Genomic DNA, 16,239 nt, shown 5'->3' on the forward strand with positions numbered 1-16,239 from the left:
CCCACCCCTCACCCACCACCACCAATCCTTGCTCTCTATCCTGCAGTCCAAGCGGAGAAAATCGGAGTCTAGGAAGGAGAGAGCTGTTGATCAGGTTCCCACTTGTCTTGCCTCGGTGTTTCGTCTATTCATTACGTCTCACTCCTGCCCACAGTGATCACACCCTTTCCAGAAATTCTTGGCTGGTAACCGTGAAGAAAGAGCTGGGAGAACTGGAGAAAACCGCTCGAATCTGACTTAACGCTGGCTGAGAGCTGACGCTGCGTGGTAATAGGCAACTTTGGCAAAGTGCCCTCAGCGGTACTAGCCCGTCTGGTCCTAAATCAGAATTGTTAGGTGTGCATATTACTCCCTTTCTTTGCAAATGCGGAAACACAGTAAGACTTGTGATCTGTGGCCTTTAGATTCTAAACCCACAGCCTGGTGTGCCCGCCCCTCCCCCCACCTCCCCTAACTTTGTTTTCTTTGGGGGGGGGTGGGTAACACCTGGCTATGCTTAGGGGTTACTCCTGATTGCACTTAGTGCTTGGGGGACGATATGGATGTCAGGGATGGAACCTGGGTCAGCCGCATGCAAGGCAAACACCCTCGCTGCTGTATTATGGCTCCGGCCCCCCACCTCACCTAGTTTAAAAGTGAGCCTCCACTTGAGGAACCTTTGCTTTGGAGTCAGTTGGCCCCTCCTAGTCCAGAAGGAGCAGGTGCAGGCCAGCATCAGGACCACTGTCCAGCTACTGTGGAAGATCCCCTAAGTTATTTCAAAGGTCCAGCAGATTCAGAACCTCAGGAAAGATTACACTAGGATATCTCTGTGACAGACACCCTCATCCTTTTTTTTTTCTTTTTTTATTAGTGAAAAACCATGAGGTACAGTTATAGGCTTACAAATTTTGTGCTTGGGTTTCAGTTATACAATGATTAAGTGCCCATCCCTCCACCAGTGCCCGTCATCCATCCCCATGGGTCCCAGCATCCCCCCCCCACCCTCATCCTTAATCCTTGCTCCTGTGTCGTTAAGGCCTGGGAAATTCCAACATCTCAGAGTCATTTTTTTTTTCAGACCCACCTAATTGCAGCTTCACAACTCCTTTCCCTGTCATTTTCTGCCCCCCCCCATACCTCCCCATTGTTTTTGAGTTTGGGGGCCACATCCAGAGATGCTTAGGGATTACTTTTGATAGTCTGTACTCAGGCATCACACCTGTGCTCCTTGGGGTGGGGGTGGGGGGGTCCTAATGCAGTACTGGATATCCACAGGGTCAGCCACGTGCAAAGGGAGCTCCTTAATCTCTGTGCCATCTTTTTGCCGCCTCCCTGCCCCCCACCCTTTTTTTTTATGTTCACATGGGAGTGTCCCACTTGCTGGGTCCTGCCCATCCTTCAGAGCAGGACTCACCACATTGTCCCTCTGCTCAAGTACTCAGGCTTGCCTTTTGTTCTGCCAGGACCTCACTGACCTTCACAGCCACTCATGTGAGGTAGGTTTTTTTTTTTCATTTTTTACTATCAGCATTTTCAAGGTGAGGCAATCAAGGTGGGCCACGATGGTGACGTGGCTGCCCGCCAAATGACTGAGCTGTGATTTCCCTCCCACACCCCAGCTTGTCTGAATCTGCGGGTGGGCGTTGTCTTCGCCCTCCCCGCCCACCAGTTGCTGGCAATAGGGAAGTAAGATCACCCTTTCCAGAGGAGAAGGTAGGACACACAGCTCCTGTCTGCAAATGCTGTGGTCCTCCATGGCACACTGACCCAGCAGATTTGCAGATGCCCCCCCATCCTGGTAGTAAAACTGACCCTGAGGAACCTCTGCTCTGCAGGCCCTTGTAAAAATTTCCCTTCTTCCCTAATTGGCTGGGGCCAGGACTGACTCTCCCTCTCTGCTCAGGCTCGTCCTGCTTCTCGTTTGTGGGAGTAACAGGAGTGAGTCACCTGAAGACGCCATCCTCGTGTCATCCCTCTCATGCCGTAGGCTCTGGAGTCCCTGGTTCCAGATTCTACCAGAATTAAGGCTTTTCTTGGGCCCATGCTCCAGCCCGGACCCCCATGAGTGGGTGGAAAGCACTCATGCCTACAACCCAGAACCCGGCTGACCACACTGACGCAGGATGCTCCCACAGGTAAGGCCTCACCCTTCGTGAACGTGAGTCTCCCAGCGCTGAGGAAACTGCTCATCTTTCCCTGCTTGAATGAAATCCTGGCTGCTTTTCTCTTGAGATAGTTAGGCCAGAGCTTCTCTTCCATTATTAACAAGCTCTTCCTGATACCTAATTTCAGTCTTCCCCGTTGGATTTTACTCAGATGGGTAATGGTGCAGGTGATTCATGATGCTGATGAGGGAAATGGGGAGTGAGGGAGGTGATAGCCTCAGGAGACAGAGAGTTCGACCCACCTCACTCTCCCTGGGAAATGTGTGTAGTTGGGGCTTAGTCAGGGCAGCCCTGAGCACCTGACTGGCTTGGATGTCACATGCCACTTGTCCCACTGGGTAGCCATCAAGCTGTACTTGAGGTCCACTTGATCTCCAAGCACAATTACTGGTCCCAGCACCTGAGTTTTCAGGCAACTGTGACCTGAAGACCAGATGAGGAATTGCTTTTTGCAGGAAAAGGGAGACCAGACCTAATATCTGCCCAGGTCCCCGGGCCCTTCCCCGGGCCCTCATAAAACAGACTGTCAGGAGACAGTTTATTTATTTAGGGAAATGTGAGGGGAGAGAGACAGACTGGGAGAAATTCCTTAGTGCAGAGCTAGGAGTCACCCCAGAGCATTACCAGGTGTGGCCCAAAAAACAAAGAAAGTTGTTCTGTTATGAACAAACCTTATGTTTTATTATGAAATCACATAGTGTCTTAATAAAAATTTTTTGAAAAGAAAGAAAAAGTATAATTAGGCTATGTCATAAGGGGAAGCACCTTGCATTGTTGGTGGTCCTCTCCTGTACTTCTTGCAGCCATTTATTTTCCCTTGGAAATTCTCCTTTCTGTAGGGATCCACCCTTCTGCAAGTGGTGCCTCAGTTTCTACATTTTGGGCCTACTTCAGGGCATGATAGCTTCTCTAGTTCTTCCTGAGAAAACTCATCGCTAGGGGCCCATTTGCCTGTGTGCTTCCGGTAAAATGGAGTGGATCAGGGAATCCTGAGGGCACTTTGATGACCTTCCAAGCCTGAACCTGTGAGGGAACTCTCAGAGATTGAGAGCAAGCCCAAATTACTGAGTTACAGTGAAATCCTCCTGGACCTTCCAAAGGGAGATATTCATCAAACGAGTTGGAATGAGCTAAGTGGAGACCATCAGCAGCCAGGCAAAGAGATCAGCCTGGGCAAAAATGTGTAAGGTGACCTAAGTAAACACATAGGATTCTTATTTGTTTTTTTGTTTTGTTTTGTTTTTTTCTTTTTTGGACCTGGCGATGCACAGAGGCTACTCCTGGGTCTGCACTCAGGAATTACTCCTGGCAGTGCTCAGGGGAACCATATGGGATGCTGGGAATCGAACCCTGGTCGGCTGTGTGTAAGGCAGACGCCCTACCTGTTGTGTTATCGCTCCAGCCTCAGTTTTGTTTTTTTGGGCCACACCCAGTGGTGCTTGGGTTCTACCCAGCCCTGTAAGGGTTCTTGATCAATGAATACTGGAGTGCTTGTGGACCAGGGGATCCTCAGGGGATTTAATTGCTCTTACAGACTGGAGAGATAGTATAGCAGGGAAGGTGCTGATCTGGGTCTGATCCCTGAGCCCTGCCAGGAGTGATCCCTGAGCACCTCTGGGTGTAGCCTAAAAACAAATAAACAAAAACCTGCTCTTACCACTGGTCTCTACTTCTGAAAAGGTTACAGTGGTCTCTCCTTTGCAGGATTCCAACCACTTTTTTTTGGGCCACACCCAGTAGTATTGAGGGCAGGGATTGCTACCAGTGTTTGTGGGGAGCCTGGCAAGCTACCCGTGACGTATTCAATATGCCAAACACAGTAACAACAAGTCATCACGATGGAGATGTTACTGGGTCCGCTCGAGCAAATCGATGAACAACGGGAGGACCGTGACCGTGACCGTTTGTGGGGAGCCATGTCCACTTCCTGTGCTCATGGAATTGTGCGATGTTGCCATGTATTCAACCTTAAATCACAGGTTCCTGCATCAAAGCACGGGCTCCAGCCCTTTGAGCCATCTCCCTGGCTCTCCAAACCACTTTACTGACAAACCTCACCTCATGCTCATTAAATTGGATCGATACTCTTGGCCTAGTAAATGCTAGTAGGTATTGGCTGAATTTTCAGTTTTTGGGTGTTTTTCTTTTTCTTTTTTGGGTCACACCCAGCGATGATCAGGGGTCACTCCTGGCAGTGCTTGGGGGGACCACATGGAATGCAGGGGATTGAATCTGGGTCAGCTGCATGCAAGGCAAACACCTTGTACTAGCACTCTGGCCCCTGTTTTTGTTTTTTGCTCAGGGATTACTCCTGGCTTTGCATTCAGGAAATCACTCTTGGTGGGACTCTTGAGTCCCACCTATATGTGACTCCCCCCTACCCCCTCCCTTTCTGGGATCAAACCCATGTTGGCCTCATACAAGGAAAGTACCCTGCCCATTGTACTATTGCTCTGACCCTGGAATTTTAATTTTCTAAATGTTGATACTCTGGACAAACTTGCAGGCTATCGAATATAGCCTGCCCACAGGGCAGAGTCTGGCAAACTCCCCGTGGCGCACCAAATATGCCAAATACCAGTAACAATGATGGGTCTCATTCTCCTAAAGAGCCTTGAATATAATCTCAGGGCTAGGATGAAAGAGACGTTACTGGGGCCTGCTCGAGGCAATCGACGAATAACAGGATGATGAATGAATGAATGAATGAATGATAGTTTATTTAGCTGAGACAGATGTTTGATACCATGCCTGCTTTTAAAGAAGTGGCCAGAGAGATAATACAGCAGGGAGGGAGCATATGAGACAGCACTCTTAGAGATACTCAGCTCAGCATTGTTGCTCAGGGCTTACTCCTGGCTCTGTGCTCAGGGATCACTTCTGGCGGGGCTCGGGGGCACATAAGAAGTGCTGGGGATCAAACCTGGGTCAGCTGCGCACAAGGCAAGTTTCCTTCCTGCTGTACTATCTCTCTAGCCCTTATATTTCTTTGTTTACACATAAACAAAGCTTCCCCAGAGAAGTAAGCTGATAGGGCTAGGAAGTGACAGAACTGATATTTGAACCAACCAGACTTATACCCGAACAGAGGTTTCCAGACTCATTTGGTTGTACCATTCCTTTTTCAAAAACAAGCAAACAAAGAAAAACACTCAGGCTTCCCCTGAAAATCTGCCTTCTCTAAGAAAGCACTTTCCCAGTTGGGGCTGGAGGGAGAGTACAACAGGTAGGGAACTTGCTTTGCATACTGTTAACCCCTGCACTACATGTGGTCCTCTGCGCATTTCCAGGAATGATCAGTGAGCACAACCGATGTACCACCCTCCTCTCACCCTCCCCCCCAATCCACCAAAAGAATTAGGTAAAAGAAAGCACTTCACCAGTTACTCTCAAAGCTACTAATGCCCCCTTGGATTATTCTAGCACCCTGGTGGTGGGGGCGGGGGCAGTATCACCCACTTGTGTGAGGTGTTTTTTGTTTTGTTTTGGGGCCACACCTATTGGTGTTCAGGGCTTACTCCTGGCTCTGCTTAGGGATCACTCTTGGCCGGGCTTAGGTGTCCTTATGGGATCAACCCAGGTCTGCCGTGTACAAGGCTGATACCTTTTACCCACTGTGCTATCTCTTTGGCCCGGCTATCTACCACTTTGGAAACACTGTATGAGGGGCCTATTCTCTTTCTGCAGTAGAGACCCTATCCCCTGCCAGCTGGTCAGATGTCCAGCTTCAGGGCCCTGCTCTTCCCTCTGTTCTTAACCTCCTCCCTATTCCCAGGCTAATTGCCACAGTTCAGGCTCTGCTGCCCGAGGTGGGGAGTCCCTCCGAGAAGACCTGCAGGAGTTCCTGGGTGGGGAGGCCCCACTGCACCAGCTCGATGACCTCACCAAGGTGAATCCTGTGACACTGGAGACAGGTACGGGCCTACCCCTCCTGGAGTGTGCCGTCTCCAAGAGGCTGCGGGTGATGGGGACATTCAGCTCAGCTTTGGCCAAACCAAAGCAGGCAGGACTCCTGGCCTAGGGCAGCCGCTGGGCTGCCCCAGACCTCTGCCTGGCAGCTATATTCAGGCTTCCTGGCACAGGTTTTGCCCCAGATTTGGGGCTCATCTTAATTAGATCTTGTAACTATTCATCAGGGAGCTGCTGGCACTTGGCTAATTGCATAGGGAGCCCTATTAGGCAGATGCGTGTCTGTGTGCACTTGCGTCTGCATTTGAGCCAGTTTGCTAAAGGTTCCTCTGCCTCAGTCATGAGGTGTCTGCAGGCCCGGTATGCAGCTGACACATTCTACACCAATGCTGGCTGCACCCTGGTGGCTCTGAACCCCTTCAAGCCGGTCCCTCAGCTCTACTCTCCAGAACTGATGAGAGAGTACCACACTGCTCCTCAGCCCCAGGTAAGCCACCGCCACGTCCTATGATCTCACAGCATCCTGCCTCCCCATCTGTCTCCTATACTACCCGAAGTGCATCATTCTGAGCTGCCAGACCTGAGGTCCTCCACTTCCAGCGGTCACTGAATTTTGGATATGTGGCAGTAGGTGCAAAGTGAGAGATAAATGTTTACATAACCGTGGGGTGTTTTGGGGAAGGAGCAGGGGATTTGGTTTTTGGGCCACACATGAAGCTCTGGGGTTACTCTTAGCTCTGCACACAGGTATTACTCCCGGCAGTGCTCAGAGGACCATATGGGATGCTGGGGATTGAACTCAGGTTAGCTACATGCAAAGCAAACACCCTATCCACTGCCCTATATCGCTCTAGCCCCCATTAAACTGCATTTTAAGTCTGCAGTAGGTCAAAAGATATTTTCCTTGCTTATAAATTTATTGCTTGGGTAAGAACAGACCACTTTTGAGAGCGCAGAGTAAAATTATATTCAAGAAGGAATTGCTCAAGAAAGTAAGCATGTATTCCTCTCTGCTAAGGGGTTTCAGCAGCGCAGGCAAGGAACTAACTGGTTGATGTTAAAGTGCTTGAGGTCCTCAAGGAAGTCAGGCTTGTTGGCAGGAGGGGGACAGGTGGGTGAGTCACAGGAGGGAGGCTGACTATCAGGCCCTCTCGAAGCCAACCTCTCCCTCCAGTAAGCTCTGGTGAGCATTGCTTGATGGATAGTGCTAGGCTATTGTATTGTACAGAGCCTCCTCAGAAGCACGGGTAATGCCACAGTCCCACATGCCACTAGTTTCCCAGTGCCCAGCACAATTCATGTTTATTGACAGAAAAGAGAACACACCGAGTGTCCTTGAAATTTAAGTCACGTGCAGCACTTTCCTGCTGAGTTGCCTTGAGAAGGTGATTTAACTTCTCTGAACCTCAGATTTCTCACGTACAGTGTTGCTATCTAAAGAATGTACAGAGAGTGTTGTAATGGGCAAGGAAGTTCCTTGCAAAGCACAATAACATGAAAGAGTAAACAGAATAAGGGGCCGGAGAGATAGTACAGTGGGTAGGTAAACTTACCTTGCGTGCAGTGAACCTGAAACTTACCTGGAACTTACCTTCCTCAGATCCCATATAGTCCCAGTGAGTACCACCAGGAGTAATTCCTAAGTGCAAAACCAGGAGTAACCTTTGAGCATTGCTGGGTACGGCCCCAAAATAACCATACGAAAAGCAAAAACCTCCAGCAGAATAAGGGCATCACTGGAAGATGGGAAGGTCCAGTGTTATAGAAGAGGGTTAACACGCTGCAGACTCAGTGGAGACTGAGAGGATAACGCTGCCACGGGCCGAGTCCCAGTTAGCCTAATACTCTCTATCTAGGAATCTTTCTGGCCAGAGCATCCTGCCACTGCAGTTGACAGCCTCCCCACTCAGCCGTCCCCGGACCAGTCATTCCTTCAGGACCAGCATTTCCTACTTGTTCTTCTATCCTTTGTGTTTCAGAAACTGAAGCCTCACATCTTCACTGTGGGTGAACAGACCTATCGGAATGTGAAGAGCCTGATTGAGCCGGTCAACCAGTCTATCATTGTTAGTGGGGAGAGCGGTGCTGGAAAGGTAGGGAGGCCTCTCTCCATCCATCTCATCCCTGGCTGGGTGGGCAGAAAGGCAGAAGGGCATTTCTTTTTTTTTTTTGCTTTTTGGGTCACACCTTGCGATGCACAGGGGTTACTCCTGGTGGTACTCAGGGAACCGTATGGGATGCTGGAAATCTAACCCAGGTCGGCCACGTGCAAGGCAAACGCCCTACCCGCTGTGCTGTCTCTCCAGCCCCCAGCAGGGCATTCTTTAGGGAGTCATTGGCTGCCTTGTAATTTCCAGACAGGCTGGCTGAAACAGGGAGTCTGTATGTGGTGGTGAGCAGGCAGTTAAGAGGCAAGATTCTATGGGGTCGGAGAGATGGTAAAGGGCGCTTTCCTTGCATGCAGCGGACATAGGTTTGATTCCCAGCACCCCATGTGGTCTCCCAAGCACCACCAGGACTGATTCCCGAGTGCAGAGCCAGGAGTAAGATCTGAGCATCACTGGGTGTTCCCTGCCTCCTCCTGCCAAAAAAGGGAGGGGAGATTTTAGTCCAGGCTCTTCCATTACTTCTGATCTAACTCTGAACCTTCATTTTTCTCATGGGAGACTATTGGAAACAAATTCTCAGCTTTTGGGGATTCCAGGATAGTTGTAAAGAGCTCATCAGAAGGTCTGAAACTATAGGACAATGGGTAAGGTGTTTGCTTTGCACACTGTCAACTCAGGTTCTATTACCCAACACCCCATATGGTCCCCCAAGCCAGCCAGGAATAGTTCCTAAATGCAGAGCGCAGAGCCAGAAGTAGCCCCTGAGTACTGCCGGGAATGGCCCAAAAACCTAAAAAAAAAGGGGGAGAGGGAGCATATCAGAGAGATATTAAGCTTCTGCAAATCTTAGTTTTTACTTTTGTTTGGGGGGTCATACCTGGCTTGGCACCTTAGGTGGTCTCCTGAGCCCCACCAGGAGTGATCCCAGAGTCTGGAGTATACCCCGAGCACTGCTGGGTGTGGTCTAAATCTGACCTCCATATAAAAAAAAAAAAAAGAAAGATGATGTGTTTCAGACCAGAGGCTTTGACCGTCTGAGTATGTTCTGAGTGCTAGAGGCCCAGGTTCTAAATTTATCGAGAAGTGAATGCTAGGACTGAAGAGGACAAGACTTAAGACACTTGTCTCTTGTGCGGCTATAGCAGCCACAGACCTAAGGCAAATTTGCTGCACTACATATGGTCCCCTGAATACTCGTAGGGGTCACTCCTGAGCCAGAAAACAACCCAAAACCAAACCAAAACAAAACATATGCTAGTGGCTAGCACAAAGCCCAGAGTAATCTCAGCACAGCCCAGTGTTACTCCCAAACGCAGACCTAAAACCAGTCAGTTCTAAGTCTTGACAGTAAACAATTGGAAGTTGAAATGAAGATGTACCTCACTCACGTCAGCAAATTAAAAACAAGACAAATGAATTTTATAATTAGATTGTCTAGCTATATAAAAATTGGAGTCCTGTCATTTACTAGACCACTGATTATTAATAAAACATTGTATTTTTTTGTACCTTGGTTTCATTGTTTTGAAAACGGGTACATAGTTTTCCTTGCAATTTGAAGGTGGTTTGAAAATTCATAGAGCTCTGTGCCTGAAACGGACAGTAATCTGTTAGCTATGAGACTGCAGATCTTGAGTAGCCTGCCCTGGCCAGAGTGAATAAGCCCTTCTGTTCCTCAACCCCCTCATTTCTTTGTTTTTTGTTTTGGGGCCACACCTGGAGATACTCGGGGGTTACTCCTGGCAGTGCTCAGGGACTGTTAGGGATGCTGGGGATCAAACTTGGGTCAACCCCTTGCAAGGCAAGCGACCTAATCACTGTACTATCACTCCAGGCCCCTACTCATTTCTTAAATGTAGCCGCTGGACCTCCCAGAAGCAGAACTGGGCACCACCCTTGATCCCTGGGGGACACTGTTGAATTCGACTTTCACAGTTTGGGTCAGCAAAGGGCTGTGAGAGGGTTCCTGGGGGTCCCCATCAACAGATGGGCTCCTAGGCAAGCGGGAACGTGTCCGCCACTCCCATGGGGCCGTCTCTACTGCAGACATGGACGTCCCGCTGCCTGATGAAGTTCTACACAGTGGTGGCCACCTCACCCACATCCCAGGAGAGCCACAGGATTGCCGAGAGGATCGAGCAGCGCATCCTGAACTCCAACCCTGTCATGGAAGCCTTTGGTAAGCTCAGTGTGTGGCGCCTCAGCCCCAGGCCCCCAAGTCTGCCAGCTCTAGGGGGACAGGAGCAGCGCTCTTAGACCCTCTCTCTCGGGGAAATTGGGACGGGTGGGAGAATAAATGTGCCATTCACTTCCTTGAACCTCTAAACTCCCCGGAAAGGGGTGATGTTGTCCAGGCCCCCGCTTACTTCAGCTCAGACACAGGTAAGTGTGGTGCTCGAGAGGACCTGCATGGCCTCATTCAGTTTCCTGACATGGGGCCAGAGTGATAGCACAGCGGGTAGGGCATTTGCCTTGCATGCGGCCAACCCGGGTTCAATTCTCAGCATCCTATATGGTTCTCTGAGCACCGCCAGGAGTAATTTCTGAGTGCAGAGCCAGGAGTGACCCCTGTGCATCGCCAGGCATGACCCCCCCCCCCCAAAAAAAAAAAACCCGCAATTTCCTAACATGTCTCAGAGGGGCTTGTTGAGGGACGCACGGTAGTTGGTACTTACGCTGGGACTCCAGCCCAAGTGATCCTTAACTGTCTGAAGCCATCAGATGCCATCCTTGACCCCCTGCTCCTTCAAATTCTTTGCTGGGAAGTTCTAACTCTCCTGAATCATACCTGCTGAACCCCAGGTGTCCCTCCCTTAGTGATACGGAAACCAGCGAAGGGGCCTTTTGGGGTGTGTGAGGTTAGAAAGGGCCCCTGTTAGGGGCTAGAGATAGTTCAGTGGGGAGGGTGTTTGCCTAGTACACAGCCAACCTGGTTTTGATATCAGCTTCCCACCTGGTCATTCCAACACCACCAGGAGTAATTCCTGAGCACAAAGGCAGGAGCAAGTCTTGAGCATTGCTGGGTGTGGCCCCAAAAAAAAGAAAACAAAAGGGTGTTTGTTGACTTGCCGCTGCCCAAGAACGGGCTAAGGATATCAATTGTACCGGTGTGTGCAGGGAACGCGTGCACGCTGAGGAATAACAACAGCAGCCGCTTTGGGAAGTTCATCCAGCTCCAACTGAACAGGTAAACTCCCTGCTGCCATCCTGGCTAATGGGACACTGAGGTGGGAGTCGGTAAGCTGAACCATCCCTCTGGACAACACCAGCCTCCCTCTAGTCTGCGTGGGTATGTTATTCTTGAAGACCAGACTGGGGGCTGGAGTGATGGTACAGTAGGTCAGGCGCTTGCCTTGCATGCTCCTGGTCTGGATTCGATCCCCAGCATCCCTCACAGTCCCTCGAGCACCTCCAGGAGTGACTCCTGAGTGAAGAGCCAGGAGTAACCGCTGAGCATTGCTGGGTGTGACCTCAAAACAAAAGAAAACAAAATAAATTAAAAAGGATCAGGCAGGCCTGTGGGTGATCTTTGAACCTGGAGAGCCCAGCTGCTCCAGCCGGAGGCCCCCGCGACAGTCTGCTTGTCCTGGCCTGTGTGTTCCCCTGGGCCCCTGTCACTTCTCAGAACCACACCTCTGAGTTCAAAGCAGGACCTCTGCCCCCACTGGCCCAACCCACTTGGACCTGATTGCCAGAGTGTCCCAGACACAAGGGACCTGCTGAGTGACCCCTCAGGCTCTCCATGGGCTAAGTGGAGAGCTTGTGGGGGGATGCCAGGTTGCCATCGGGCATAGAGTGCCTGACTAAAGGCTGAGGATTGAACGGGCACCTCCCGTCCAGGGCCCACCAGATGACCGGAGCGGCCGTGCAGACCTACCTCCTAGAGAAAACCCGAGTGGCTTGCCAGGCCTCCAGCGAGAGGAACTTCCACATCTTCTACCAGGTCAGTGCCCGGAGCTGGGTGGGGGCAGCCCTGTCGCTGTCTGGATGGATGCATGGGGTTGTGGGAGGGGCAAGGGGCGTCTGCTCTGCATTCACCACAGACCAGGGCCATTCTCTGCCCTGCACAGGGCCGTGCTCCCAGGCGCTGTGGTAGATATCCGACTTGCCTTTCTGTCACACCAGCTGGTCACTGGACCAGAAACTGTCCCCCTCAGCCACATGGTTCTCCTTGCGAGAGTGGCACCATCTCCTCTGGGGGGGGGGGGGGGTGAGGACATCCCTAGAGCTGGCCCTCCTCCTGGGGCATCTTGCGGTCAAGGGGCAGCCCCTCCCAGCTGGCTCACCAGCCTTCCCATCGGGCTGAACTCTTCCTCACGCCGCTGGCCTCCCAGGCCCTCGGGGGAGCTTTCTGAGGCCTTTTTTTCTCTGATAGTGGAGACAGCCAGACAGGCGAGACTGTGGGTTTATAATCGCAAAGCTGCTTTTGCCACCAGGTCCGCCGGGGCTTCCCGGAGGGCCACTCACCCTGTCGTGTTGCTGCTGCGCCTCACGCCTCTCAGGCCTGCACAGACCTGCCTCCCCCCACAGATCTGCAAAGGAGCCAGCGCCAGGGAGCGGCTCCAGTGGCACCTCCCCGAGGGAGCGGCCTTCTCGTGGCTGCCCAACTCCGAGTGGAGCCTGGAAGGTAGGGGGGCCCCCACAGCTCCCAGTTCCCCCGGGGCCAGGGCCTGTGTCCCCTGCCCTGCCTCAGGCCTGACCGCCAGGCCTCCCTGACCAACTGGAATTCCTTTTCAGAGGATTCCTTCGAGGTGACGAGAGAGGCCATGCTTCATCTGGGCATCGATGACACCACCCAGGAAAACATCTTTAAGGTCAGAGGACAAGCCCCCACTCTCCCCCCGCTTCCACCTGCCAGTGCTGGGGGCTGCCCCATTCTGAGGCCCCTTCTCCAGACCCGCAAGTCCCTTTCCCGGGAGATCTAGGATCTGAGGCCCCACTTGGTGATATCGCAGAGTAACCCACCGCTCTGTGCTCTGAGCCTGGCCTCGGGGTGTCAGGGTTGGGGCATGGAGGTCAGTGAGGGGTACGTTTTGCTGCAGTGGAAGACACAGGCCCAGGCATACCTGGGCATTACAGGGGTTAGAAGAGAGAAAGGTGCCACAATGTGCTTGTCTGGTTCCTTAAAACTTTGAAGTCGTTGGGGCTGGAGCAATAGCACAGCAGGTAGGGTGTTTGCCTTGCACACAGCAGACCCAGGTTCGATTCCCAGCATCCCATATGGTCCCCTGAGCACCGCCAGGAGTGATTCCTGAGTGCAAAACCAGGAGTAATCCCTGAGCATCGCTGGGTGTGACCCCCGCCCCCCCAAAAAAAAAAAAAAAAAAACTTTGAAGTTGTAGGCCACAGAGTACAGTGGGTAAGGCACTTCCCTTGCACCAGACCTTGGTTTGATCCCGGGCACCACATATAGTCCCCTGAATACAGAGCCAGGAGTAAGCTCTGTGACCACCACCAGGTGTGGCCCTGCAAAAAACGAACCAAAAAATAAAGTGGGAGGGGGGAAGGAAGAGAGGGAGGGGTAGGACAGAGGAGATGGGTCAGTGGGCTAGAGCACATGCTTTACATGAGGGATCCCTGGGTTCCATCCCCAGCACCAGAGATCCTCCAAGCACCTCTAGGAATGGCCCCGAGCACCACTGGGCCAGGGCCTAAAAGAAAAAGACAGGAAATCAGGAAAGAGGCTGCCCAAGGTCGGCCACTAAGTGATGAGGATAGAGTTCGCAGCAGAACCCGTGCCTGACGGACGGACAGGGCTTGCAGGACAGTAGGATGCCTCTGAGGGAGATGGGGTGCACACACAGAGCTCTCTTCCTCCAGATGGGCAGGGCAGCAGAAAGGAATGGGATTGCGGTCAGTTTGGAGCATTGGCAGGCAAGAGCTTGGTCAGAGAGCCTGCTCATGGACTAGTGAGTGGGCCACACCAGGAGCCTCTCCCCATGCACCAGCCCCCCCCCCTCCCCCCCGCCACACTGCTCCCCGAACTCAGTGACTCAAGTGCAGATCCCCCTGCCTGGGAGCAGGAAGGGGTAACTGGTGGCTCTCCTGTTGAAAGCCCAAGAGCCCAAAAGGGACTGGGTTGAGGACCTGGACCCCTGGGATCCGTCTGCAGCAACCCCTGTTAGACAGCAAGGTGATCGCTCCCTTCCACGGCAGTGCCCTCCATAGCTGACGGAACTGAGAAGCTGGACCTCAGCCCCCCTCAGACACAGGGAATGCACAGGGACCAGGGGTGGTGTTCCCAGCTATGCCGCTGCTCCTGCAGCCAAAGACAGGGAGTGCCTGCGCTCAGATAGGAGTTCCCCTACGAGGCCTCGCCTTCACCAGCCCTGTGTTCATAGGCTGGGATTTTCTCTCTTCCCAGCCCCTCTCTGGCACAGGCAGAGCAACACATCCATCCTAGATCATTGCTTTCCAGCCTTCTCCCGCCCGCAGACAGAGGGACACTGTCCAAGGTGGTGGAGAGGAGGAAGCGAAGCGTTGTAACCCGAGAGGCTTGCACGCTGCCTGGGCACTGTCAGCCGGAGCAGCCCTGTCCAGGAGAAGGCGCTGCTCACATCTGTTCCCATCTGCCCCCCCAGGTCCTCGCTGGACTGCTGCATCTCGGCAACCTGCGCTTCGCTGACTCGGATGATGAAGCCCAGCCCTGCCCACTGAGGCCCGATGCCCAGTGTAAGGGCTTGAGCTCTGCTCTCAGCCGGGAGCTGGGTGGGCCCAGCCCAGAGCAGAGCCAGCATGGGGGAGGGGGTGGGAAGGGGCCACCCAAGTGAAAAGCTGGGAAGTGACACTCTTGGGCGTAGCATCAGCCGTGGGGGTCCACAGTGGGGAGGTGGACAGGCTCGGGGTTTTGACAGCAATGGGTCCCACATGTGGTGGTGCGGGCTGGTCATGGGTTCCAGGCCTGCCTGTGCCTCTGGTGAGCCCCTCCCGCTGCAGATCCCAGGGAGGGCTGTTGGGATGGAGGCTGCTTTGTCCCTCTCAGGCTCCCTCGGCACCGCGGCCTCCCTGCTGCTGCTCCCGGAAGAGCCCCTGCTGGACACTCTGCGGATCCGACCCATCCGGGCGGGCAGGCAGCAGCAGGTGGTCCGGAAGCCCTGCACCCAGGCCGAGTGTGACACCCGCAGGGACTGTCTGGCGAAGCTGGTCTACGCGAGGTGAGTAGTCACTTGGGGCCCAGGCAGCATGCAAGCCCCTCGGGGCCCACCTACCCTCAGGGGCTCTGCCCCTGTGGGGTCCAGCAGGTACTCCCCCCCATCCCGGGCAGTGGGCCCAGAGGGAGGGCTGCTGGGTAAAGCCGCCCCTGGGGGAACACAGTCAGGTGCTCTGGGCTTCCCCCAAGATTCCTGAGGAACGAGAAAGCGGCCACACTCCCTGCCTGGACTTATCTCGTTCTCATTCTGACCTTGGCCAGAGGTGAGGGTGAGCGGCTCTGCTCCCTGCTGCCAAGCCGGGCTCCAGAGGTGCTCCAGGTTCCGACCTTTGGTAAATAGGCTCCTGTCTCGGGTGCCCTTGTCCTTTGTTCTGTGATCACTGGGGTATTTGATAGATGGTGCAGGAGCCAGAAACGGAGCCTGCACTCTGGAACAGCTGTGCTCAAGAGGGCCAGTGGGAGCCCAGAGCAGGGTGAGAGTGGGGGGTCCTGGTCCTCTCTGGGGGTGGGGGCATCATGTGTGCATCTCCACCTCTACCCAGGCCGTTAGGGAGAGTTTCTCACCCTTAGTTCAGAGCTCTGTGAGGGTGTCCAGGGGACCAGGAACCTCTAAAACTAGAATGGAAGGAGTGTGTGTGTGTGTGTGTGTGTGTATGTGCACGTGTGCACACGTGTGTACATGTAGGGGGTGTTTGTGCACATATGTACCCGTATGTGTACACGGGGTATGAGTGTGTTCATGTATGTGTGCATGTGGGAACTTGCGTGCATGAGTGCATATACATGTTTACACATGGAGGTGTGTGTGTTTGTTAATGTACATGTCTGTGTATATTTGGTAACTCGGGGGGCACCCTTGTGGGGAGAAAGTCCCCTTTCATTCCTGCACTCAAGGACCCATAAGCCTGAGATAACAGTGCTGAGA

The 16,239-nt window shown here is 53.0% G+C and overlaps 1 protein-coding gene across 3 annotated transcripts in view; it reads left to right on the plus strand.

Moving 5' to 3' along the window:
• Positions 1–16,239, plus strand: part of MYO19 (myosin XIX) — a 30,405-nt gene that overhangs the window by 591 nt on the left and 13,575 nt on the right. The window contains exons 2-13 of one of the 3 annotated variants that reach the window (XM_056127099.1): positions 155–300; positions 1,886–2,117; positions 5,923–6,061; positions 6,395–6,543; positions 8,036–8,149; positions 10,211–10,343; positions 11,282–11,351; positions 12,005–12,107; positions 12,695–12,791; positions 12,902–12,978; positions 14,746–14,836; positions 15,147–15,318. In XM_056127099.1, coding sequence (XP_055983074.1) covers positions 2,106–2,117; positions 5,923–6,061; positions 6,395–6,543; positions 8,036–8,149; positions 10,211–10,343; positions 11,282–11,351; positions 12,005–12,107; positions 12,695–12,791; positions 12,902–12,978; positions 14,746–14,836; positions 15,147–15,318 — 1,157 coding nt within the window. In that variant the 5' untranslated portion in view covers positions 155–300; positions 1,886–2,105. The remainder of the gene's footprint in view (positions 1–154; positions 301–1,885; positions 2,118–5,922; positions 6,062–6,394; positions 6,544–8,035; positions 8,150–10,210; positions 10,344–11,281; positions 11,352–12,004; positions 12,108–12,694; positions 12,792–12,901; positions 12,979–14,745; positions 14,837–15,146; positions 15,319–16,239) is intronic. The other 2 variants (XM_056127100.1, XM_056127101.1) reach the window with 2 other exon arrangements.

Source organism: Sorex fumeus, unplaced genomic scaffold (assembly GCF_029834395.1).
Source record: "Sorex fumeus unplaced genomic scaffold, SorFum_2.1 ptg000063l, whole genome shotgun sequence".
In the NCBI taxonomy this organism is placed as follows: Eukaryota; Metazoa; Chordata; class Mammalia; order Eulipotyphla; family Soricidae; genus Sorex; species Sorex fumeus.